Genomic DNA, 22780 nt, shown 5'->3' with positions numbered 1-22780 from the left:
AAAAAAAAAAAAAAAAAAAAAAAAAAAAAAAAAAAAAAAAAAGAAGACAAAAAAACCTGCTTCAGGGAAGAACCCCAAAACCTCTGGGGACCCCCTTGAGCTCCTCTGGCCTTGGTGGGAGAGTCGACTATGGGCCCTTCCCTGTACATCCACACTGAGACCCACACCACAGCTCAGATTTTCCATAGATGGATTAGGGACAACTGGGAAAGAGGCCCCCACTTTGCTGAGAAGTCTTAGCTACACTGTGGACCACTTGAAATAGGTCGAGGTGTCCCAGCTGTCTCCAGTGACACAGTGGCCAGGACCCCTGAGCAGTGCAAGGACTCCCCCACACCCCATGTGGTAGCCGCGTGAGTCACGGCCAGTCGCTCTCCACTCCACACCACAGCTCTGCTCTCCGACAGCAGCAGCCTTCTGCTGTGTCAGCCACTCATGCAGTGCAAGGTGGTTATTAAAAGGATCATAGCAACATCAGCACTCCATTTCCCTCACCATGCAGGGGGGGCCCAGCCCAGATACCGCCTTTTCTAGTCTGTCCCCAGGGTGGGAGCATCTTGTCCCAGAGAAGGTCAGGACTAAGGGTGTGTGTGCGTGCGCACTCCCTGAGTTCCCAGCTCTCTGGATCATCATTCTGAGACCCCCTCCTCTTCTTAGATTCTGAGTCTCTGGCCGTTCCTAGTTTTTTTTCCTTTTTCTTTTGCGGTACGGGGGATTGAACTCAGGACCTTGTGCCTGCCAGGCAAGTGTCTATTCTACTGAGCTATCTCCCCAGTCCTGTTCCTAGTTTTGTAAAGATATGGGTGTTTATTCTCTTGTTCAATCATTCATTTTGCCAGCAACGAGTTATCAACTTTACTGCCACCTAGCTGTTCCTGTATGCTGGGCTCTGCCACTCCCCCAGGCCACCAAGGTCCCCAGCAGTGTGTGGATGCATAAGGGTGCCTCAGCACACCACTCACCTATGTAATGGCATCTCAGATTTTCCACCTGTCTCTGAACTTGTGTCCAAGAACTAACTGCGTCTGCGTGTTCCTATGACTCCGCCGTATCATGACCCTCTTTTTTCCGCAGCAGGGTGCCTGGGACACATTCCTTTCTTTTAATTTTTTTATTTATTTGTGTGTGTGTGTGTGGCCAGCTCAGCCCACCAGGGGGCGGGCTGGCTGGCATGTGGTGCTGGGGGATTGAACCGTGGTCCCTAGGCTTTGCTAAGTTTGTTTTATTTTTTTATTTTTTTGGGGGGTACTGGGGATTGAACTCAGGACGTTAGGCTTGCCCAGGCAGGCGCTTATGCCCTTGAGCTATCTCCCCAGCCCAGCTAAGTTTGTTTTAAATAGGTGCTTTAGACCACTGAGCCATCTCACCAGCCCGGGGACACATTCCTTTCAATGTCCGCCTGCCCTCGCTCTCACCTCTGCACCCCCAGGACTTGGGCCCAGGCGCACTGCCCGACATGGACACGAGGGGGCGCAGCGGCCTCGCGGTCCTCCGGGCCGGAGCCTTTGGGACCGACGCTCAGACTCCCGCCCCACCCCCTCAGTGTGGCAGCCAGCAGTGTGGCCGAGAGTGGGAGACCGAGTCCCTGCTGTCGTCCCACCCCTTGCCAGCCTGGGTGGCCACCGCTGGCGTACTCGCCTGCTGCCCCCTGCCCTAGTGTCCGAAGGTAGCGAGGGAGTGGTAAGAGGGGCTCGGTAACTGAGTGGGCGAGCTAGGGGGCCAGACTAGTTTGGTCTGCCCCTGCTCTCTGGGTTTCCCACTGGCCCGCAGATATCCGGGTCTGTCTCTTATCTCTGAGTCCCACCCCTTTTGGCCCTGAAGATTAGGCCCAGGGCCTTGGTACACCGTATCCTAGTTTTTTTTTTTTTTTTTTTGGAACCGGGATTGAAGTCAGGCCCTTGCGCTTGCTAGGGAAGCATTTATTCTACTGAGCCACCTCCCCGGGCCCTATCTTTTTTAGTTTTACGTTATTGTTTTTGTTTGTTTGTTCCGGAACCGGGGATTGAACTCAGTCCTTTGCACTTCCCAGGGAAGCGCTTATTCCACTGAGCCATCTCCCCGGCCCCGTTACTGCTTTTTTTTTTGGGGGGGGGTTCTTTCTGAGACAGGGTCTTGCTATGTAGTTCAGGCTGGCCTGGAGTTCACTGTGGCCCACCCAGGCTGGTCTCGAACTTGCAACCATCCTCCTGCCTCAGCCTCCTAAGGGCTGGGGCTACAGCTGTTCACTGTCACGCCGGGTTTTCCAGCCCTTTTAATCTTTTTTCTGGAACCTGGGATTGAACTCAGGCCCTTGCGCTTGCCAGGGAAGCGCTTATTCCACTGAGCCATCTCCCAGGCCCCTTAATCATAATTTTGAGATGGGGGCTTTTACTAAATCACTAAATTACCCCGGATGGGGTCCAACTCGCGATTTTCCCCCCTCGGTCAACAGGAGTGCAAGGATGACAGATGCCACCTATGCTCTTTCGCAAATCCTCCTGCTTCCCGGTCTGAAGTCTCCCAGAGGGCTTCAGCCTCCCGGTGCCAGCGTGGGTGAGGCCTCTCCATCTCGTGCTGGGGCACCGCCCTCCGACCTCCACCCACGCAGGACGTTGTCGTGGAGACGGGGGCGGGGCCACCCGGTTCCCGTGCCGCCCACTCCACCCTCCCCGCGAGGCCGGGCACGCTGGACGCGGGGTCCTCCCCCGACCTTGACTAATGACGGGGCGGGAGTAGGTAATGAGCGTCTGGGCCGGGCGTGGCCTGGGATGAAAGGCGCGTGTGGGGGGGGGGCACCCCGGGGCCGCGTAATTACCGCCCCCCTCCTGGCTAGTGCACCTGGCGGCGCCCCGGCGGGGGCGCGGAAGTGGGACCATCCTGGCAGGGACTGCAGCCCGCCCAGCTGGTCCCGTTCCACGCGGCCTGGAGCCAGGGTGGGGGTGTGGACACCGTGTGCGTCTTGCCAGGTGTGCGCACATGTGTGCCCGTGGGTAGGGGAGTCGTGGGCACTCACATGGAGAAAGGACTGCTAGGGATTTTTGTGTGTGGCCGTACTAGGATCTGATCCTTCGGCCTTTGCGCTGAGCCTACAGCCCGTGCCTTTTTTTGTTTTTGTTTTCTGAGAGAGTGGGTCTCACTAAATTGCTAAATTGTCCAGGTTGTACTCGAACTTGTATCCATCTTCCTGCCTCTGCTTCCCAGCGTGCTGGGATGAAAAGCAGGCACTCTCATACCCAGCCAGACGCATGCTTGTGTGGACAGAAAAGTGGGGCTGCGTGCAGGTGCACGGAGCTCTCATGTGTGCAAGGCTCAAGAAGATTTTGTTCAACAATCCTCAGGGACTGGTGCAGTGAAAGTGCACAGAACCCGGCATGTGGATGTGGGAGCAGCTGGGGACAGGGCTGGGTGCGTGTGACTCGGGTGGGCCGGGACCCACGGAGCATATGTGCCCTTGCCTGGTGGCATGAGTCATGTCCCTGGGTGGGGACGCGTGCTGCGTGTCAGAGGCAGCCAAGGCCTCCCGGAATTTGAGGAAGCCGACTGAGTGCAGACCAGGAAGGGTTAAACTGCCCCTCCCCCAGCTCCTACCTGCGCCGGATGTCAGCTTGGCTCCAAGGGTCCCTGGTTCAGCTGTCTGCACCCTGGGGCTGGCAAGCCAGAGCAGCTGCAACCCCACTCACAAGATAGGGTCTGCATGCAGGGGGGTGGGTTCTCGGGCTGGGGCAGTGCGGGAGCTCGAAATGAGTCACCCCCTCCCCACAGGCCCGAGTCATGTCTCAGGAATGCACTGGCTGCAGCTCAGCAGCTCCTGCCAGGGCCAGGCCGGCCCCGCAGCCCAAGGCCAGGCCTTGAGCCACAGGGGGAGGCCCCAGTACAGCACATCCTGTGACGTGCGATGGGACAGACAGACAGACAGACAGACACACACACACACACACACACACACACCTGTGTGCAGCCACCTCTGTCTGCAGTGTACCCGCTGGGCACTCAGTCACACAAACCCATCCTGCAAACCCATCCTCAGGAAACCCCACAAGCAGTGCACAGCAGACAAATTGGAATGACAGCCTGGGGACACAGGGCCACTAGGCCAGGCCCGCTGCTAGGGTCACACATCTGCTTGGTCTCTGCTTTTTTTGTGTGTGTGTGGCAGAACCGACATTGAACTCAGGCCCTTGTGCTTGCCAGGCAAATGCTTATTTAACTGAGCTATCTCCCCGGCCCCACTTGGTCTCTGCTCTTGACCCTGCAGGGACCAGGGGAGTGATGCTTTGCACTGGAGCACAGGTGCATGGTGACACAGTGAGGATGAGCATGCAGGGCAGGGATGTGCAGTGACTCGAATATGTGCACACAGCACACACAGAACATCAGTGAGACGCCAGAGCTCCTGCCCCAGGTGCCTCACCCTTGCGACAATGACAACGATGGACTACACATCCACTTTTTGTTTTGTTTTTAAAATACAGTGGCCTGGGCTGGTGAGATGGCTCAGTGGTCTAAAGCACCTACTTAGAACAAGCTTAGCAAAGCATCAGGGACTGTGGTTCAATCCCCCAGCACCACATGCCAGCCAGCCCCGCCCCCTGGTGGGCTGAGCTGGCCACACACACACACACACACACACACAAATAAATACAATTTAAAAAAACAATTAAAAAAAAAATAAAATACAGTGGCCTGAACCCAGGGCCTTTATGCTGAGCTACTTCCCAGCCATTCTTACTTTTACAGATAGGGTCTCACCAAATCTCTAAATTGCCGGGGCTGGGATCCAGCTTTCCATCCTCCTGCCTTAGCCTCCATCCACAGTGCTGTGATGAGTGACCGTACCCTCAGGCCTAGGTACTGGGTCTTTCTTATTTGTTCTTTTTTCTTTCTCTTCTTCTCCTTCATGTATTTGGTTGTTATAGTCTCACTGTGCAGCTCAGACTCATAGTGATCCTCCTGTTTTTCAGCCTCCCCAACGTGGGGATTACAGGTGTGTGTTTATGCCCCAGACTATGTTGCTGGCTCAGCTGGCCCTGGGTGTGGAGCTGGTGCAGTATACGGTGCCGGGGATCCAACTGTGGTCCCTGTGCCTGCCCAAGTAGGCACTTCAGTCCACTGAGCTATCTCACTGGCCCTGAGTCTTCTTTCTTTATGTGATCATAAACAGAGAAATTTTTTTTTTTTTTTTTTTGTATTTTAGGGAGGGATCTACAAGGGGTTCAGGGTGTCACTACTAGCTAGGACTTGAAGTGATCCGCCTGTTTACAGCCTCCCAAGAGCTGGGATTACAAGCACGAGCCACCATGCCCAGCCCAGCCCAGCCTCAATTGCTGTCTCTGTACCGGGTGTGGATCGAAAGTGGATTGGACCGGCCCCTGCACAGGTGCTGTAATCCGCTGAGCTATTTGACTGGCCCCAGAGAATTGTCACCTACATTGATTCCTCTACTTTGTATTTCCAACTTCGACGAAAGTGTTTCCAGGTGGGGTCACTAGAGCCTGTCCCTAACCTCACCCATCTCTCACCTGTCTGGGGAGGGCGTGTGTCCTGGGTTCTAACTGCTGGAGAGCATGCCAACTGACTGCTTGGTGCTGCTGGCCCTCCAGTTTCCCGGCCCAGCTGTTCCAAGGGCATGATGGAAGTGGGCACTGAGTGCTGGGATTATAGACATGTGCCATCATGCCCAGCTGTTTTATGTCTTTTTTAAAAAAATAATTTTATTTTTTAAAAATTGTGTGTGTGTGTGTGTGTGTGGCCAGCTCAGCCCACCAGCGGGCGGGGCTGGCTGGCATGTGGTGCTGGGGGATTGAACCGCTGTCCCAGTGCTTTGCTAAGCTTGTTCGAAGTAGGTGCTTTAAGACCACTGAGCCATCTCACCAGCCCTGTTTTATGTCTTTTTGAAACAGCGTTTCACTAGGTAGTTCAGGCTGGCTTTGAACTTACTACATAGCCCAGGCTGTCCTGAACTTGCAGAGTTCCTACTGACTCAGTGTCCCAAGTGCCTGGTAACAGGTATGGGCCACCAGACCTGGCTCACTACCTTTTTAAAGATCATACCTTTGATTGGGGTTTGGAATGAATTAAACTATGCAGCTGGAGCCAGACATGGGGGGAAGTGCTATGATGCCAGCATTCTGGGAGGCTGAGGCAGGAGGATCTCTAATTTGTACTCAGCCTGGGCTACTTAGCAACTTAAGACTGTTTCAAAATAAACAAAAGCCTCTGTGGATGACATAGCTCTTGTTCACACCTAAGCACCACAAACAAAACAAACCCCCTACCAAAATGTGGGTTTTGGGGTAGGGTTTTCTGGGGCCAGATATTGTGTATTTGGCAGCCTGGCAAATGGGTAAACACCCATGAACTGTTAAGGGTTGTCTCCTGGCTCTGGGGCCCTGTGTGGGACTGTTTCTGGGGTTTTGCTGCTTCTCCCAGAGGGCTGAGTGTGGGTAGCGTCCTGGGTGTGGAGCGTGTGCAACGCAGTTGCAGGCAGCTGTCTCTGGCTGCCTGCAGGGTGACTACCTCCCTGGTGGCGGCTGGCCCTGCCCACATTCCAGAGGGATTGGTTGGGGTGCCCTCGCCTCCGTCAGCTCCAGCTCCCGGACCTCTGACCCTGGCCAGAGCCCACTCCTTCTGTCTCGGGCACCAGGCAGCAGCTGGTTTGGGGGAGGGCGAGGCGGGGGAGGCGCTGGAATGCATGCAGGGGTGAGGAAGGAGGGGACCCAGAGAGGAGGCGGAAGTGGGGGAGGGACGCCGGCCGGAGAAGGGACGAAAATAGAGGGGGATGGAGACACAGACAGAAATAGAGGAAGGCTGAGTCTGGGGAAGACAGAAAGAGACGCGGGAGGCGAAGAGACAACCAGACGGGGGAGGAGGCAGCCAGAGACAGCTGGCCGGGATCGAGGGCCCCAGGTGACAGGCTCCCTCCCCCACCTGCTGCTCACCTGTGCCCAGTGACACCGGAGACGGCCAGTTCTTGCCCTCCTGGGGCTGGGCCGCCAAGGGTGGAGCTGGACTCCTGGGTAGGGCCCCACCGCCCTCAGCTACAGGAGGTGGCCTCCTCAGCTCCAGCTCGGTGAACTCCCTATTCCCAGGGCCCGGCAGAGGAGGGTGGGGTCGGGCCAGGCCCTGTGGGGGTGGCTGTGCCCCGGGCACCCTCAGTCCTGGCTCCCTATGGTTTCTGGCTAGCTGCCTGGCTCCTCCTGGCTGCCCACACAGATTGCCTCCTGGTCAGCGCTGGCCTTTGGCATCTCCAAACATTGCTTCCAGCTCCAGGTGCTCGCCTGGCCACCCCCCAGGAGACTCCGGCCTCTGGCACAAAGCCCCAACTCCAGTGACCTTCTGCCCTCCTGTGGTCCTGCTATCACCCTGAGGCACTGCCCACCTTCGAGGTCACCGCCTTGGCTGAAGCCATGTGTCCTTCATGCCTTGGCAGGCACACCGTTCTGCTTGGCCAGCCTAGCCTCTCCCCCCTTTCCTTTTTTGTTTTTCTTCAACACTAGGTATTGAACCCAGAGCCTGTGCACTGGGTTACATCTCCAGCCGCCCCCCCCCTAATTTCCAAGTCGACTCGCCCGAAGTTGTTAAGTTGCCCAGGCTTCTCTCCAAATTGGGATCCTCCACCCCCCCTACCCCCCCGTGCTGGGACCTGCACCACCACGCAAGGCCAAATTCAACCTTCCTCCCCTTTCCCAGCCTCCATCCCTGCCATAGTCTTTGCCAAACGCCTCCCTATGAACTGGAACTTCAGCCATGAAAACCACAGTCCTACCTTCTCTGCCTCCATCTCCCACCAATCCCCATTCCTGCCAAATGTCCTGCAGCCTCTGGGTATTATGGTCTCGGCCCCTCCCCTCTCCCTGCACCTCAAATCACCCTTCCAGGTATGGCCAACTTCACCTTGTATTTTCTTTCTTTTTTAAATTTTATTTTATTTTATTTTATTTATTTGTGTGTGTGGCCAGCTCAGCCCGCCAGGGGGCGGGGCTGGCTGGCATGTGGTGCTGGGGGATTGCACCGCGGTCCCTTGTGCTTTGCTAAGCTTGTTCTAAGTAGGTGCTTTAGACCACTGAGCCATCTCACCAGCCCCATGCCTTGTATTTTCTTAGGCAGACCCCACCCGCAGAACCCTGTCTTCCTGCAACACCTGGCAAACTCCTTTATTTTTCTGGCAAAGTCTCAGCCCCAAAGTCCCTTCCGCCAGGTGGTCGGGTCTCCCCTCCCTGATCTTGGGAGCTGTAAGACTAGGAAAGGGTCGTGCACACGCGAGGAGGTGCGGCAGGAAATGCCTGGGTGTGAACAGAGGAGTGCACATGAAGGCGCCCGTGCCGGGGGTCCACGTGCGGCGCCCCCAGGTACGCCCCCTCTTCCGTCCAGGCCTCGCCGCATCCGTCAGGCCTCGGCTGCGTCTCCCGCCCCCAAGTTTGCAGACGCGCTAAGAGTGGAGAGGCCCTTGCGCCTCCGCGTTTGCGCTTGCGCATTAGGGCCTGCTACACTGAAATCCCGCCTACAGCCGGCCACACCACTATTCTATTGGTGCTCACAGATAAATGAATGGCGCATTCACCAATGAAACGTTTCTTATGGTGGGCGTGGCCTGGACGCCGGTCGAGCAGACGGGGGCGAGGGACGCGCCCTCCCTGCCCTGACGTCAGGCTCCTTTCGCGGCGCGTTTCCCTGGAAACCGCGTTTTCAGCTCTGCGGGTTTCCGGGGGCCGCACCCTCCCATTCAGCTTTTTCCTCAATGGGGGGTGGGGAATGAAGAAATGGTGCACGGCCAGTACCCCCACCCCACGAGATCCCAGCAGCTTCTTGCTTAGTCTAGTCTGTGCCTCAGTGTACCTTTCCATGCCTTCGCCTGCACACGTGGTCTCCACCTACTCCGCCTGTGTACCTCTCAGGACAGGTGTAGGCAGGTGCTATGGAGGCGCAGGCCACAGAGAAAGGACCGGGAGTGGGGCTTTTTGTAGTTTCACCATGCAGGGCCGTTACCTCTGGGATGCCCCCCAGCCCTTATATTCCTCGGCACCCAGAAGATAGTCACAGCCTGATCCCCCACCCAGCCCCCTTCTCACGCTCTTCCCCAATCTCCAGGCAGGCCTTGACCCCCACCCCCCACCCCCCACCCCCGGACACACAGGCTGGGGTGGGGGTTGTGGACAGCAAAGGATCTGTTCTGGGCCTGCATGGTGATTCAGCAGGCGCTTCGATCACATCCTCTTTCCTCCTCCTCACCCTGCCCTGGGCTCAGGGAGGTGGTGACTGAGGTCAGGCCGAGCTCAGCCTTGACCCCGGGCGGAGACTGCAGGTTTCACCTGACTTCTCTGCCCACTCCCTGTGCCTTCCAACCCTAGGGTCCATTTGGGCCCACGACCTTGAGGCCTGACCAGGCATCCACCTTTTTCCTGTGGGTGTAGGCTGATTTGGGGGTAACTGGGCGGTGGGAGGGGCAGAAGGCTTTCAAGATGCCCCAGACCACCCTCTTTGATGTTCTTCAGGGGAGCTGCTGAGGGTAGCTTGGACCTTCAGCAGTCAGATGAGCTTGTGTATGGAGGGGTCACATAAGACATCCTAATCATAGGCATAGTGCTGTTACTGAGACTTGGTTTTCCTGTCTCTAAAGTGGGAGGATAATTACTTCTAACTCTTAGGTTGCATTGCTTGTTAAATGAAATACACTTAAAAGGAGATTAAGCAGTGGGATGATTGTTCTCTGAGCCCAACCCCAAAAGGTATGGAGGTGGGATCCTCTCTGGGGACCCTCTCTAGCTGGGCCCTTGGTGAGCCCCAGACTGGCAGGGTGTGTGCAGGGGTGGGGAGTTCCCAGTTAGACCAGAGGGGACTTGGGGGAGGGGGAAGACAGGTGTTCCTGGTGGGAAAAGGCTAGGGCAAAGACCTGGAGGTTTTGCCTGGTGAACATGAAGGGCTGGAATGTAGCACGAGGGTGTGGCCGCAGAGGCCCCCCCAGGTCATTTGGGCTGGGTGAGGCTACAGGTCAAGGCCAGCCCGAGGCCCTGGGCTGGACCTCAGGTCTAGGCTCCTGGAGACTTTGGGCCTACATTGGTGGTTGGCCCTGTGAGAATACTGAGACTCCTCTAAGAACAACTTAGAAAGTTTCTCAAGAGTTGCAGCTGCCTCCTACTCTTGTGACATAAGGACCAGGTCTCCCAGGACACTAACTCCTAAGTTCCTGTCCCCACAGCCCACATCAGAGCTGGCAATGGAAAGCGGGTACGGGTAGGTCCTGCCCAGGCTGTACTAGAGGTCAGACCCGCTCCCTGTGAGCTTCCGGCCTCTGGTGCCAGGAAGTGGCTGCCCCACCCACCTCCACCCCTGCAGCTTCCTGCCCACCCCCAACAAGGAGGTGATAAAGTGCTAGTAGATACCTGGCCATGGCCCACATCCCCTGGTAGCCCAGGCCATAGTGGCCGAGGACGACTCCTCCCATGGAAAACACATGCAGCTTGTTTATTTTGTTTATTACTGGAAATCAAGATGTGTGTAGGGCTTTTTTTTTTTTTTTTCAATTTTCATACAGCATACTCGCGCGGGTGCCAGGTCCCCCACAGCCCGACCCCTGAGGGTGGTGTGTAATGCTTTCTAGGGGGACCCTGAGGGAGGGCAGAGAACTTTCCGCTGGTTCGTCTGGGGCCTCCACCCTCAGCCCCGCGGAGGCACGGGCATTATTTAAAAATCGTTAAAAAACAGAACAGAACACACATTTAAATAGGTATACAAGACAGTTCTTCAAAAACAAATGCACCCCCCTTTTTTCTCCTTTTGGAAAAAAACCCAAAAAACAAACAAACAAAAAAATAAAACCAAATCCTTGACCTCTACCATCTGGCCCCCTCCCTACCCTCCCACCCCCACAAAAAATTTTACAACTACAGTTAACACATGATGTTCACTTCTGAAACCATTTAAACACGGGAGGAGGGCAGGAAGGACTTAGGGTTTACCTACAAGAACAAAGGGGGAACCACAGGTGGGGCCAGGTAAGACTTGACAGGTGGGGGTGGGCCCAAACTTCCCATTAAAAAAAAAGTGAATGGGTAAAAAAAATAAAAAAACCTCCACCCCCATTGAAATGGCCCCAGTAAAGGGGACTCCCCCTAGGTCCCTGGGTCCCAAGACCCCCAGGCTTGGGCACTGAGTGGGGAAGGTCCTGAACAGACCAGCAGCGGACCCCAGGGGGGCTTAATGCTACACAGCGCAGCCCCGTGGGGCATTCACAGCTCAGCATCCCCCTCTCAATCTGGCTCTGGAGAATCCCCAGGCAGTCCACACCCCATATCCCTCAGGCTGGGCTGGAAAGGAGGAAGGGGCAGGGGGCAAATCCCCAGACCCTTACCTTTCCTCTCCCTGGTTTTCAAGCCATTCCCAACCAGTATTGGCTCAGTCAAAAAATTAGTAAGTCTATAAATAGTCCCCAAACTCAGGCAAGAGGTCAGGGAAATGGGATGGGGAAGGACAGAAGTGGAGAAAATTGGGACAGTTGTGGCCGATGACTGGAGAGGGTGGACCAGGGCTGGTCCCGTTTCCCTTTTTTGGCAGGAAAAGGTCCCCAGGCCCCTTGCCTGAACCCAAAGTGCACCCGTTCCCCCAAACAAGCTCTGGGCCAGACTGCTTAACATGGATTTACATGGAAAAATAACCCAAGACCAAAGGAAAGGACAGATAGAGAAAAAAAAAAAAAAGAGTCCCCTCCTGTGGCTTTGCTCCCAGTGATATGCGGGTGCTGGACCCTGGGGGTGGAGGCCAGAGGCCTGCAGTAGGGGGTGGGATGGAGTCTGGTCTCCACAGCCCCCTCCCCTCATCTGTAAAGTGCATAATGAGGCATCTACATTTTTGACTTAAAACCTGAATGGGTGGGGGGAGGCAGAGGGCGGGAGGGGTGAGGGCAGAGCGGAAGAGGGGCAGGGGCGGTTTCCTGGCCTCCTCCTTCCTCCTGCCTGCCATCTGGACAGCCTGCTACATATTGGAGCTGGGGAAGGTGGGAGGGAAGGACCCAGCATCGCCGGCAGAGACAAGAGGTGGGAGGCGGGAGGTACCACCAGGGTGAGAATTTAAAAAAGAAAAAGGCTGGTAGGTGGGTCAGGAGGGAGGTGACCACCTGCCCTCCAGAGTTGGGCCGTGGCACTGGGCCATGTGCGATGTCTTGGTGGTGGCAACCCGACGCAGCACATGTCCACCTTGGGCCAAAGCTTGAGAAGGGGTGAGTGAGTGTGCCGGATCTTAAGCCACCACGAACTCAGACTGGAGGTCAGGGTTCACTTCTGGCTTCCAAACAGAGTCCTCGAAGTCAAGGCCCAAGCCAGAGGCCTCACTGGGGCTGCTGCCTCCTCCACTGCTACTGCTGTCGCTTCGGCCAGCCTTCCGGCTTGGTGGCCAATGGTAGGGGCCACGGGCGTCCCGACGGGCCTTCCTGCGCAGGCGCTTCTGCTGCAGCAAGAGCTGAAGCCGCTCCACCTTGCAGCGCGTGGCCCGGTTCTCTGTCTGACGCAGCCGATCCCCTGCGAAAGAGGCAGTGACCCATGATTCCCCAGAGCTCATTTGGGAGAGGCCTGAACCCTCAGAAACACAAACGGACGGCTCCCCCTCCCATCTGTCCTCCTGGTGACATTGAGGACCACCAAAGGCATCTTGGGAGATCACCCTTGGGTGGATTATTAATACTGATTCAATTCTCCAGTTCTACAGAGCTGAGCACTGACTCTGGCCTTTGAGCTACACTACCACCCCATACCTTTTTAAATTTTGAGATGGAATCTTGTTAAATTGCTCAATCTGGTATTCAAACTTGGAATCTTCCTGCTTTAGCCTTCTCAACTGCTGGGATGACTTACAGGCATGGGCCACCATGACTGGTTTCTAGGAACTGCATTTTTGGGGAGTGTTTTGAGACAGGGTCTCCCTTCAGGTTGGCCTTGAGCTCTTGGCCATCATTTTTTTGCCTTGGCCTTCCCAGTGCTGGGATTATAGGTGTGTACCATACCTGGCTTCCTCTTATTTCCTTATTCACCAAGCTGTGAGATAGGAAGGGTGGGCAGGGCAGATCTACTTTATCCTTTCCAGGCTCCTCCAAGGGATATGCCCCAAGAAAGCCCCGAAGCCTGAGCCTCAGTTTCCTGCTTTCATGAGCAAGGCTATGGAGGTTGCGTGATGAATGGCTGGGGATGCCTGTAGGCCACAACAGTGACCAGCAACCCAGAGGGCCTCTGGGAGGAGAAGTAGTCAGGCCACTAGGGGGATGGCGGGCTATTCTCCCAAGTCCTCTCCATGCTGGGGGACCTGCCAGCCCCACCTCTCCTGCCAGAACTGACTGGTCATTCATGGAGGCCCCCCAATGCCATCTGGAGATGGTGCCTGGGGGAGGAGAGGAGGAAGTGGGCCGGGGCCCCATTGGGAGCTCACAAGGACACTTTGTGGCCACACACACACACGCCTCTTCTCTCCCAGCCTGCGCCTCTTGGGGGGAGCTGCAGCTGCCAGGCCTCGGAGGGGCAGCTGCTCTGGTGCTCACACCTCACACAGAAGGGCCTTGAGGAGCCAGGAGGATGGGTGTGCAGAAGGGACCCTGGAGGGTGGCCACTCACCAGGGGGCTTGCACATGCGTATCTGGCTCTGGCCTTGCAGCAGGGAGGCTGGTGGTGCAGCCGCCAGCTTGTCGCAGGAGGTAGTTTTGGGGTTGAGGTCAGGGGGTGGCGAGGCGGGCGAGCACTGAGCGTGGCAACGGAGCTGGGTCAGCGAGGGGGGCATGCCCTGGTAGTGCCTCGTGGCACTCAGGAGGTCATTGAGGATCTGGAGAATTGTGCCGATGTCGCGGCGTGGCCGCCCACTGCTGTCCTGACAGTTTGGGTGCAGTGTGCCTGTGGACAGAGGAGAGAGCTTCAGGACAGGCCACTCAGGTGTACATGTAGAGAGCAGTGTAGGTCCTTGGGAATCAGAGTGCATGGGGAAGTCCACCACAGCGGTACAAATGGGACCCGCAGAGTGAGACACGCAAGCACACACGCACGCACACAGATCAACACGTGCCTGATATTAACACACAGTCATAGAATGGGGAGGATCGCTTGTGTACTGCAACACCTACCAGAGAAGGTCCCTGAGAAGACCCCCGGGGCATGGTTGACGAAGCTCTCAATGACAGCGCCGGGTTTTCGGGAGCGGGGGGTAGGACTGCTCCCAGGGGTTGAAGGGGTGCTGGCTCCAGGGCTGACACTGCTGCTGGCAGGTGGTGAGCAATCCATCTGCTGAAAAAAGGGGAGTTTGTGAGAGCTGGAGTCAGTATCAGGGTCACAGTCACCGTCATGCTCACGGTCAGGGTCAGAGATGATCCCCAGTCTAGGGTCTAAGCTAGGTCCTAGAGATAACCCTCAGTGTAGAACCTACATGCAGATAACCTCAGTCTGCGGTCAACCCACCAACCCAGGTTCAAGGTAATTTATAAACCCAGGATCAGGGTTATTACCCATGGAGCCCCCAAACTAGAAATAACTCAGGGTTAATGCACCACCCACCATGCTAGCATTTGCAAATCCACCCGCTCAGGGTCACAGGATAACCCACAAGTGCAGGGTGAGGGCTGACCCACTGGTGCAAGGTCCACAGATAAAGCTCTCAGCCCTGATTCAGGGGACAGCACCTGATATGAAAAACACATCTGGGAACAGTGCCCCACCCTTCTCAAAGTCTGTGGCCTCTACTTTCAGGACAAATCTTGCTGATTCTTACCTCAGGGCAGGTTGTGGAGGCTGCATGGGATCGGAAGGAACCAGCTGTGACAGGTGAGGCAGATGCGGAAGGGCTAGTGGGCACTGGGGGAACGCGGGCAGCAGTAGACAACGGCCGGCAGGTCGAGGACACGGGGGTGGCTATGCTGGACTCTCCTCGGGTGGCAGTGGCTGCAGCGGCTGCAGCAGCCAGCACATGGCGGTGCTGTAGTGGGGCGTGCTGAGCGGCAAGCTGCAGCTGAACGAACATCATGTGGTCCCCAACACGCAAAGCCAGGGTCAATGGTGAGCGGCCGGACAAGAAGTCACTGACCTGTAGAGAGAGGGGCCTTTCAGTGGTGGGGCTCGACCCGTGATGCCCCCAGCCCAGCCCGGCCCAGTTCCCCTCCATTGTGTGACCTGGGGCCTCTCGCCGCCCCTCTCTGGGCTCTGGGGTCCCTGTCGGTGCCACCACGGATGCTTAAATAAAATGAATCTGTATTTCCGGAAGCCTTCTCCGCCAGCCCGGCCTGGCCCAGGCGCTGCTGGGGGCTGTGGGGGACAGAGGCGGGTCAGACGGGGGAGCCCTGGTCCTCCCTCGAGGGTCACTGTCCTCAGCTTTCACTTCATACCTTTCCCAACCCTCTTGGGTCCCCAAATCCTCTCTGCCTGTGAATATAGGAGGGGGCACAATCTCAGGCCCCCTCCTAGCTAAGTCACCCAGACAGCGAGTGGGCGAAATTCCTGGACAAATTCTTCCATCCTAACCTTTGCTTTCTCAAGATAAATATTTATCTGTCCTGGGCGGGGCAGTGAGCAAGGGGGGAGGCAACATCACTCTGGGAAAGGGGCCCATGACAGGTCCCAGGGGGCCATATCCCCAGGGATCTCAAGAGCTGGCACTCAAACCCTCAGACCTGCCCTCCTATGTGGTGGGTGGGTTCCTAGCTATATCTGACCCTGGCTGCACTGAGGTCCCTCCTTCCCGGGGGGCCTGGCCAGCGCCTTGTTCTCCCCAGGGGCTGGGATAGGGGGGTGGAGGTTTCTGAGAAGTGACACAGTAGATGACTCAGAGCCTACCGACCGCCTCCCAGATCTCCCTCCCCTCTGCGCTGGCAGCAGCTGGCTGACTGGCTGGTGTAACCTTCTGTTTGGGGCCATGGGGAGGGGAAGCAACAGCAAAAAGGTGACCAGAGTGGGCCCACCAGAGCCCCAGTCTACACAGTACCCCAAAACCCCAGAGATTCCCTTGCAGGCAGAGGCTGGGAGAAGCTTCAGAGAGCAGCTGGGGTCCCCCCCTCCACCCGCCCTGCAACTTCCTCCCTGGGGAGGACCGATGGGCGGGCATGACTAGGTGCCAGGCAAGGAAGCAACCCTGGGGAGCCCAGTTTCTCCGCCTAGCACACCCCCACCTCCCTCATGCTGGCACCTGGGGAAGATGTGAACCAAACACACCTAGAGGCCCCCCTGCCAACCAACAGCCCCCACAGCACAGGGAGCTGTTTGCACTTGCCCCAGGAAATCACCTGTCTCCCCCATCTGGATCCAGGGACCACTGGCTCTATCCTATACCCCAGCTCAGACCACCCAGTCCTGTCCCCCACCCCTCCCTGCCTGGCCAGGGCAGAACACTATCCGCCGGCTGGTTGGGGAGGGGGTGAGGACCTTGGGAAGGAGGAAGAATGTGTGACCAGAGAAGCAGGTTTCCTGTGGCGGTCTGGCCCAGCCAGCAAGGCCCGGGAACCTGCCCACCCCTTCCCAGGGCGGGCAGCAGCCTGCTTCCCCCACCCTGGCAGCAGGCGGATTGCTGAGGCCTGTGTCACCCTCCTGGGAGGTGGCCAGGGCCCGCATCTGAGGAAGGCCCAGTCTCAGCCAAGAAAATGAGAAAAGGAGGAGAAAGGGAAGAAAAAAAAAAAAAAAAAAAAAAAAGGCTTCAACAAAACCAGGAACCGTGTTAGGGCCAGCCCCAACCTTCCTCCTGGCAGGGCTTACTAAATATTTTCCTAACATCCTGTCTCAGCCTCCCAGGCCCTCAGGCTGGGTGCCCTGCTCCCTCCCATTTGCCCCCTCCCATTTTCAGGGCAGAGAACAAAGGGTAGAAAGAGGCACAGCAGTAGTGTGGTGACTCCCCACCCCCTCACAATGGGGTCACAGAAGGAGGAAAGAGTGTAACCCTGGCCAGCCCCTCCCCGGGGCCAACCCCTGGCCCCTCCTTCCCAATCGGAAGAGAAATTCAAAAAAGAGAAACTCTAGATGTCAGTTTAGGGAAGCCAATTTTTTAGAAGTTGTGGGGAGCTCTACGGTGGGAGTGTGCTGGTTTGGTGGCCAGGCCCCTGGTGTGAACACTCCCACCCGTGGACCAAGGTCACCTTACAGGCAGGCTTGTGAAAGCTAGATCCCCTTCCCCCTCCATGAGAGAAAGCTCTCAAGGTCGAGGGGGATGGGTGGTGACAGAAGAGGAAGCCCAGTGACCAGTCAAGCTGGCAACAACATGGGGGACACGTTCCCTCCCCTCAAACACCCCATGCCCTCCAGCGTGTCTGAAGCACTGAATGTTGCCCCCCCACCCTTCTCCCCCGTCTGCCTTGCAGGGTCCCAGAGGAGCACTTGCCTGCAGTAGGTTGTAGATTAGAAGCTGTGATGAAAGCTTACCTGGGTTTCTGTCAAACTCTCAAGGGCTTGCATGACAGACTGCTCCGGCCTTGAGGCCTGGGACTACAAAGAGAGGGAGGAAGAAAGCTTCTAAGTGTGGGGTGGGCAGTCCACGCAGGAGAGGGGGCGCGCACGCAGGTGACAGTGGCCTAGAAGGGGACACGCTTTGCCTGTCCCTGCATGTGGGACCTCCCAGGACCTCTGGGGCACACCACCCCACAGCAGCCATTTACCATGAGGCCCGCTTCCACGGTGGGCACCAACGTCAGCTTACTGCCATCCCCCACGCCGAACTCCAGCAGCTTCCCAGAACTGAGCCGGCTGGGGGCAGGAAGGAAGAGGGTGAGCCGCATAGACAACACAGGGACGCGGAAGCGGAGGCCGCGGAGGGGGGGGGTGCGGGGAGAGACAGGAGTCCTTCCCACCCCCTCCTTTCCCGGTTTCCAGATCCTGTGCCCTGAGAGTGTGTGGGGGAAGCTGCTTGGCCCTGGAAGCCCCCATTCTCGCAGTTTAGACCTCCTGTCCAAGACCCAACTCCAGAATCGGGCACCCCCTTTTGCATTTCAACAGGGCACTTTCCTTTTCTGCTCACCTGGACCCCCGTGTGCCCTTTAGTTCCCTCCCCCGCTCCCCCTTGGCCAGCCCCTGTGTGTAATTCCCCAACTCCTGTGCTGGCTTGTCTTTGTGGTCGCCTCAAGGCTTCAGCCCTTGGAGAGGCCTTCGGGGGGCTGCGCCTGGCCGTGCTCCCCCTCCTCCCTTCCTGGCGCAGGCGGCCGCCGCCGCCGCTCAGACAAAGGAGACCCTCCCCCTCCCGCCCCTCCCCCACCGAGGCCCCTCCGCTGGGATGGACACTGAGTGTCCCTGGAGGCCCACAGGGGGAGGACTCCCCGGCCTGGAGGCGATTTAAATACCAGGGGGGAGGGGGGAGGCAATGGAGAACGCTCAGAGGCGAGAACAAAGCGGGGCAGAAAGACACAAGTGGGGGGGGGGAGACAGCCAGACGCAGAGGGGGCCGCCGAGCAGATGCGGAAGCCGGCGAGGACGCAGGCTCGAGGAGGCGGCGGCTACGGCCCCCACTCGCGCAGCCAGGACCCCTGCGCCCTAGGGACCTGCCCCCTCCCCCAAAAAGTGAAGCCCTACAATTTGACCGGGCCCCCGCACCCGCTTTTGTGCGGCGACCCCGGGGCGGGGGAGGGGGGGGGTCGAGGCAGGCAAGGCCGAGCAGAGGGCGCCCGAGAGCGCGCAGCGCGCCCCCGTCCCCCTCCCCGGTCTCGCTGCCCCCCCTTCTCAGCGCGGCGCGCTCTTTGTTCCCGCCCGGGGGCCGGGGCCTGAGAGGGTGGCCCGGCTCGCTGGGGGGGTGCTGTGCAGGTCGCGGTCGGCGCGCGGTACCTACGTGTCTTTGTGGAGCAACGCCAGACGCTCCTTGGGCACTTTGAGGCGCTGGGACAGCCGCTTGCGCAGCCCCTCCACCGTCTCATCAGGCGGCACCGACAGGTCATAGCGGGTTCCGGTGGTGCTGTGGATCGCCAGGTTTATGGGCGCCGTCTCGGGCGCCGGGCCCAGTTCGCAGGCGCCGCCGGGGGCCCCGCGCCTGCAGCTCCGGGCACCGCCGGGCTGCGGCTCCATCCCCGGCACGCGCTGGGGGGCTGGGGTCCGCCGGGCGCCTATAATCCTTGATGCGACTTCTGAGGCCGGGACTTCCCCGAACTAGGGTCCTCCTTCCTAGGCGCTTGGAGATGGCTGCAGCAAGCGGGCCCCTTGAGAAGGTCCCAGCGATGAAAGGCTAATCGCAAATAAAAGAATCCCAGGGGCGCTCCGGGGTTGCGACCGCTCCTTGGGGCTTGCTCCGGGGTGGGGTCTGATCTCGCGGCACCTTCACGACCGGCGCGCAGCGCGGGGAGGGTCCCGAGGAGGGGGCGCCCTGGTACGGCGCACTCTGTGCCTCTGCCTTTCGGGTCGCGCTACCCCGCGCGTCCCCTCCCTTAGCAACAGCAGCCGCAGCCGCCGCTCTCAGGATCTGGGGGTGAAAGTAACAAGAAAAAAAAGTTATAATGTATCAACGTTCCAAGGGGCGGGGCCGCCGCCCCCTCCCATTCACTACTTACTCCGCCGGCCCCGCAACGACCAATAAGCGGGCACCGAGCGTCCAGTCGGCCGCAAATAGAGACCAATGGGAGCGACCGCGGCCCTGCCCCACGTGGCAGAGTGGCCTGCCCTTAGCCCCACCCCCCTCATCAGAGTGCCCAATGGGAATGCATAGAGGGAGGGACTGGCGCTGCTCTGGGTCCTCCTCCGCGCCCCCGCCCGCGCCTGCAGCCATTCATAAGGCCGGGAGCTCGTAACAAAGGGCAGGCGGGCCCTCAGGGGCCCGAGACCCAACTCTGGGAATGGCCTCCACCCCCATGGGCCCCCAGGGGAGCTGCTTGAGTGTGCGGAGGGGGCGCGGGTCATTGTTCCCGGCGCCAGGAGGGACAGGAAGTCGTGGGGCCTCCCCACCGCGTCGGTCCGGGAAGCAACCTTCAGCGGAAGCGGGAGCATGAACCCTGTGCCTCGTGGCCGAGGTCCGCGGCCGCGCGGTGCGGAAGGAAGGACCAGCCGGTGGCCTGCTCCCGCCCCCTGGGTGGGTAGGTGTGGAGGCCTGGGCGGGGCGTGAGGCCCTGGGCGGGGCGCAGCACCTAAGTGACGTGGCCAAGGCCGGTTGTGTTCCTCCTGAGCGGGTGTCGCTGCGCATCCCTGCCCCCTCCAGGTCCCTCAGGCCGGGCCCGTTTCTCGAGACGCGCTCGCAGGAGCCGTGACGTGACGCGGCGTCCCCGTCTGCGTCCGCGCACTCTGCTCCGGGCAGCGGTGAGTCAGCAGCGCCGACGCGCCCTCTACCGGCCGCTGCATGCAGTCCGGGGCAGGAGCGCCGCGCTCGCGGTCTCAGGACCGGGGCAAAGGGGTTGAGGCCCTGTACGAATCCTGCAGGGGAACCGAACTTTTCGCTGTGGAGACTAGGATAGTACAGCCAGAGAAACTGAGGCAGGGATGGGTGACTAGTTCAAGGTCACTGGCGGGAAAGGGGAGTGCCCGGGGGCGGGGCGGGGGCTGCGGTCTAACCAGGGCGTTGCCAACAGTATCGAACGCCTCCCATCATCTAGCCCAGGGGTTTTTCAGCCCGAAGCACCCCAATTCCTGCCTGCCCCAAGGACAAAGAAAAGTAGGGGTCCGGTGAACAGTCCATTGAATGGGGGTCTCGCCCCGCCCCGAAGTCACGCCCCCCACTCACCAGGCCCGGTGGGCCCTGGATCCCCGGCTGTCCTGATCGCTCCCCCGTGCAGATGTAGGCATGCAGTAGCCTGACCGGTCTGGGGCAGTGCGAGCGGCCCCAAGCCTTTATCCGCACCGCCTTCCCTGGGGTGGAGTTTGGGCGGACAGGGAGGGGGGTGCCAGGCAGGAGGTGATGCACTGGCATCCACCCCTGCCTGCTGGCCAGCGGCCCCGGGACGTGGTGGCCTGAGATGCTCAGTCCCCAGGCTTCACATGTGTGTGTGCACTCGCAAGAAATACCGCTGGGGTCCAGGAATCCTGCTTACCTCGTGGCAATGGGGCACACCTAGACTGCTTTGGGGTTCCTGGCTCAGATCCCTGCCCTGTGCCCCTTCCTGGCACCAGGCTTCGTGCTTCCGCATGGGGGGTGCCTGAGTCAGTGGCTGTTGTCCCCAGGAAAAGACACAGGTGCTGAAGTCACTTGCTAAGCAGTGGTGTTCAGGCCTGATGCTGCATCCCTTAACAGTGACCTCAGAGGGCATTTCTAAAGTGATTAACCAGAGGCTAGTGTAGGGTGAGCCAGCCAGTCACCACTGGCATTGCTGTGTGACCTCAGGAAGGAATGGCTTCTTCGAGTTCTCCACAAGGTTCACAGGTATGGGGTTATTGTCCTCACCAACGAGAATGTGTGCACATGAGACCCTGGCTTGTGGACTAAGTGACACATGCAGCTATCACATTTTTTTCCCCAAGGATGATCCTGGCTGGGTCAGGATGAAGGGGAACCTGGGCTTTTCCTCCACCATCTCCTGTCCAAATTATGTTTGCTCCTTTTATCTGGTCTGACCACCTCCATCCCCACCCTCCCCCTCCACCCCTCCCAGGGCTGTTCCTTTCCGGGTTCTTAGCACCCACCCGAAAGCACCCTGCCCCTCCCAACCTGGTCAGGGCTAGGCCAGAGAACTCTGGGAGTCCCAGGGGCTGAGCTTTGAGGGTTGACTCGAGCTTTCAAGTGCGAATGGCCAAGGAAGGAGGCTGAAGTGGAGGTGGAGGAAGCGGGTTCAGGTCAGGTCTGCCATGCTTCTGGAAAGCACAGCAGCTTCAGGTCCTAGAGTTAAGCCATTCAGTGTTGGGGACCTGCAACTTTCCTGATGGGTACGTAACACTGGGCTGGTGAGGGCCCTGCCACTTGGACTGTGTGACCAAGGGTGATCAGGATTGGAACTCTAACTTTAATGAGTACATGAGATGGGGAGGTAACCCCTGGAAAGGAGATGCTTGCTGTCTAAATAAAAGGTCTGTGGCACTTGCGCCTTGCCTTTCTTCGATGGGTCACCCCCCCATCCTCACCCCAGGTGTGAACAGAAGCCCTTGGCACTGCCTAGAACCCCTAGCTTCCTTGCTCCTCCCTTAGGACTGGTCAGCCACTAGACTGTCCCCACAGTTAGGCTCACATCTCCCCAGGGAGTGGACTCCCTCTGTCAACTGTGGGGTATACTCATCAGAAGTGACTTCTTGGGGCCGGGGAGATGGCTCAGTGGAATAAGTGCTTCCCTGGCAAGCGCACGGACCTGAGTTCAATCCCCCGTTCCGCCAAAAAGGAAAAAAAAAGAAGTGACTTCTTAAAAGAAAAAAACTTCTTCCTCTGGGGCCCAGCTACCTCCATGTCTTATAACACCCATGGCTGTAGGGATGGGGCCTACATTTAAGGAGAGTAAGGGAGGGGCTGCTCCCTGGCCCTTGGGCCCCGAGAAAAGACCCAGATGAGATCCAGAGTGGACTTACTGACCCTTCATGACCTTCAGATAGGACATCCCAGGGTCCATCTCTGGAGGCTCCCAGATATAGCCCTGCTTGGCATGTGCCCCTGGGGAGTCACTTGCATGGGGCTATGACACAGAATAAGCTGCCCATGTGCTGACACAGGCCACACACACAGGCCCCAGGGTGGCCTCCCCATCACCATCCTGGCTCCAGGGACGTGACCAGCCAGTAGCCCTGACTCTGTACACTCACCCCTCTGGAATCCCCTCCCTGTCCCACTCAGACACGGTGGGGGAGGGAGGGAAGGCAGGGATCCCTGTCCCCAGTGTCCCAGCCACCCCCACAGGATTGCAGAGGGGATGGGACAGGGCTAAAGACACCTCATTCTGGGCTAACTCCTCCATTTAAGGACAGCCAGGGACCTGGGT

The 22780-nt window shown here is 58.4% G+C and overlaps 1 protein-coding gene across 4 annotated transcripts; it reads right to left on the bottom strand.

Annotated features, from left to right (window-relative positions):
- Window positions 1-12023: 12023 nt before the first annotated feature.
- On the bottom strand, window positions 12024-20714 carry Midn (midnolin). 4 transcript variants are annotated; one of them, XM_012515119.2, is made up of 9 exons: window positions 20608-20714; window positions 18736-19359; window positions 17576-17663; window positions 17343-17405; window positions 15111-15242; window positions 14713-15024; window positions 14072-14228; window positions 13572-13844; window positions 12024-12488 (listed from the first exon to the last, which is right to left on the bottom strand). In XM_012515119.2, exons 2-9 carry the CDS (start codon window positions 18966-18968, stop codon window positions 12211-12213), a joined length of 1536 nt encoding a protein of 511 aa, XP_012370573.1. In that variant the 5' UTR covers window positions 18969-19359; window positions 20608-20714; the 3' UTR covers window positions 12024-12210. The 4 variants fall into 4 exon arrangements, with proteins under 4 accessions (XP_012370573.1, XP_004632729.1, XP_004632730.1 ...); XM_004632672.2 differs by having other exon boundaries at window positions 14072-14231; window positions 20608-20711; XM_004632673.2 differs by lacking the exon at window positions 15111-15242 and having other exon boundaries at window positions 14072-14231; window positions 20608-20711.
- Between the last annotated feature and the right edge of the window lie 2066 nt (window positions 20715-22780).

This window comes from Octodon degus, unplaced genomic scaffold (assembly GCF_000260255.1).
Source record: "Octodon degus isolate 3935 unplaced genomic scaffold, OctDeg1.0 scaffold00050, whole genome shotgun sequence".
NCBI classification, from domain to species: Eukaryota; Metazoa; Chordata; class Mammalia; order Rodentia; family Octodontidae; genus Octodon; species Octodon degus.
Note: the sequence above shows the minus strand (reverse complement) of the source record. Positions and strands in the feature narration are given on the sequence as shown.

Excerpts from the sequence above, each read along its gene's own strand:
- Midn (XM_004632672.2), bottom strand. The coding sequence starts at position 18,968 with ATGGAGCCGCAGCCCGGCGGTGCCCGGAGCTGCAGGCGCGGGGCCCCC. Across the intron at positions 17,664-18,735 it reads GCGTTGCTCCACAAAGACAC|CCGGCTCAGTTCTGGGAAGC; the intron begins GTAGGTACCGCG and ends TCCTGCCCCCAG. Across the intron at positions 15,025-15,110 it reads GGGGCGGCGAGAGGCCCCAG|GTCAGTGACTTCTTGTCCGG; the intron begins GTCACACAATGG and ends CTCTCTCTACAG.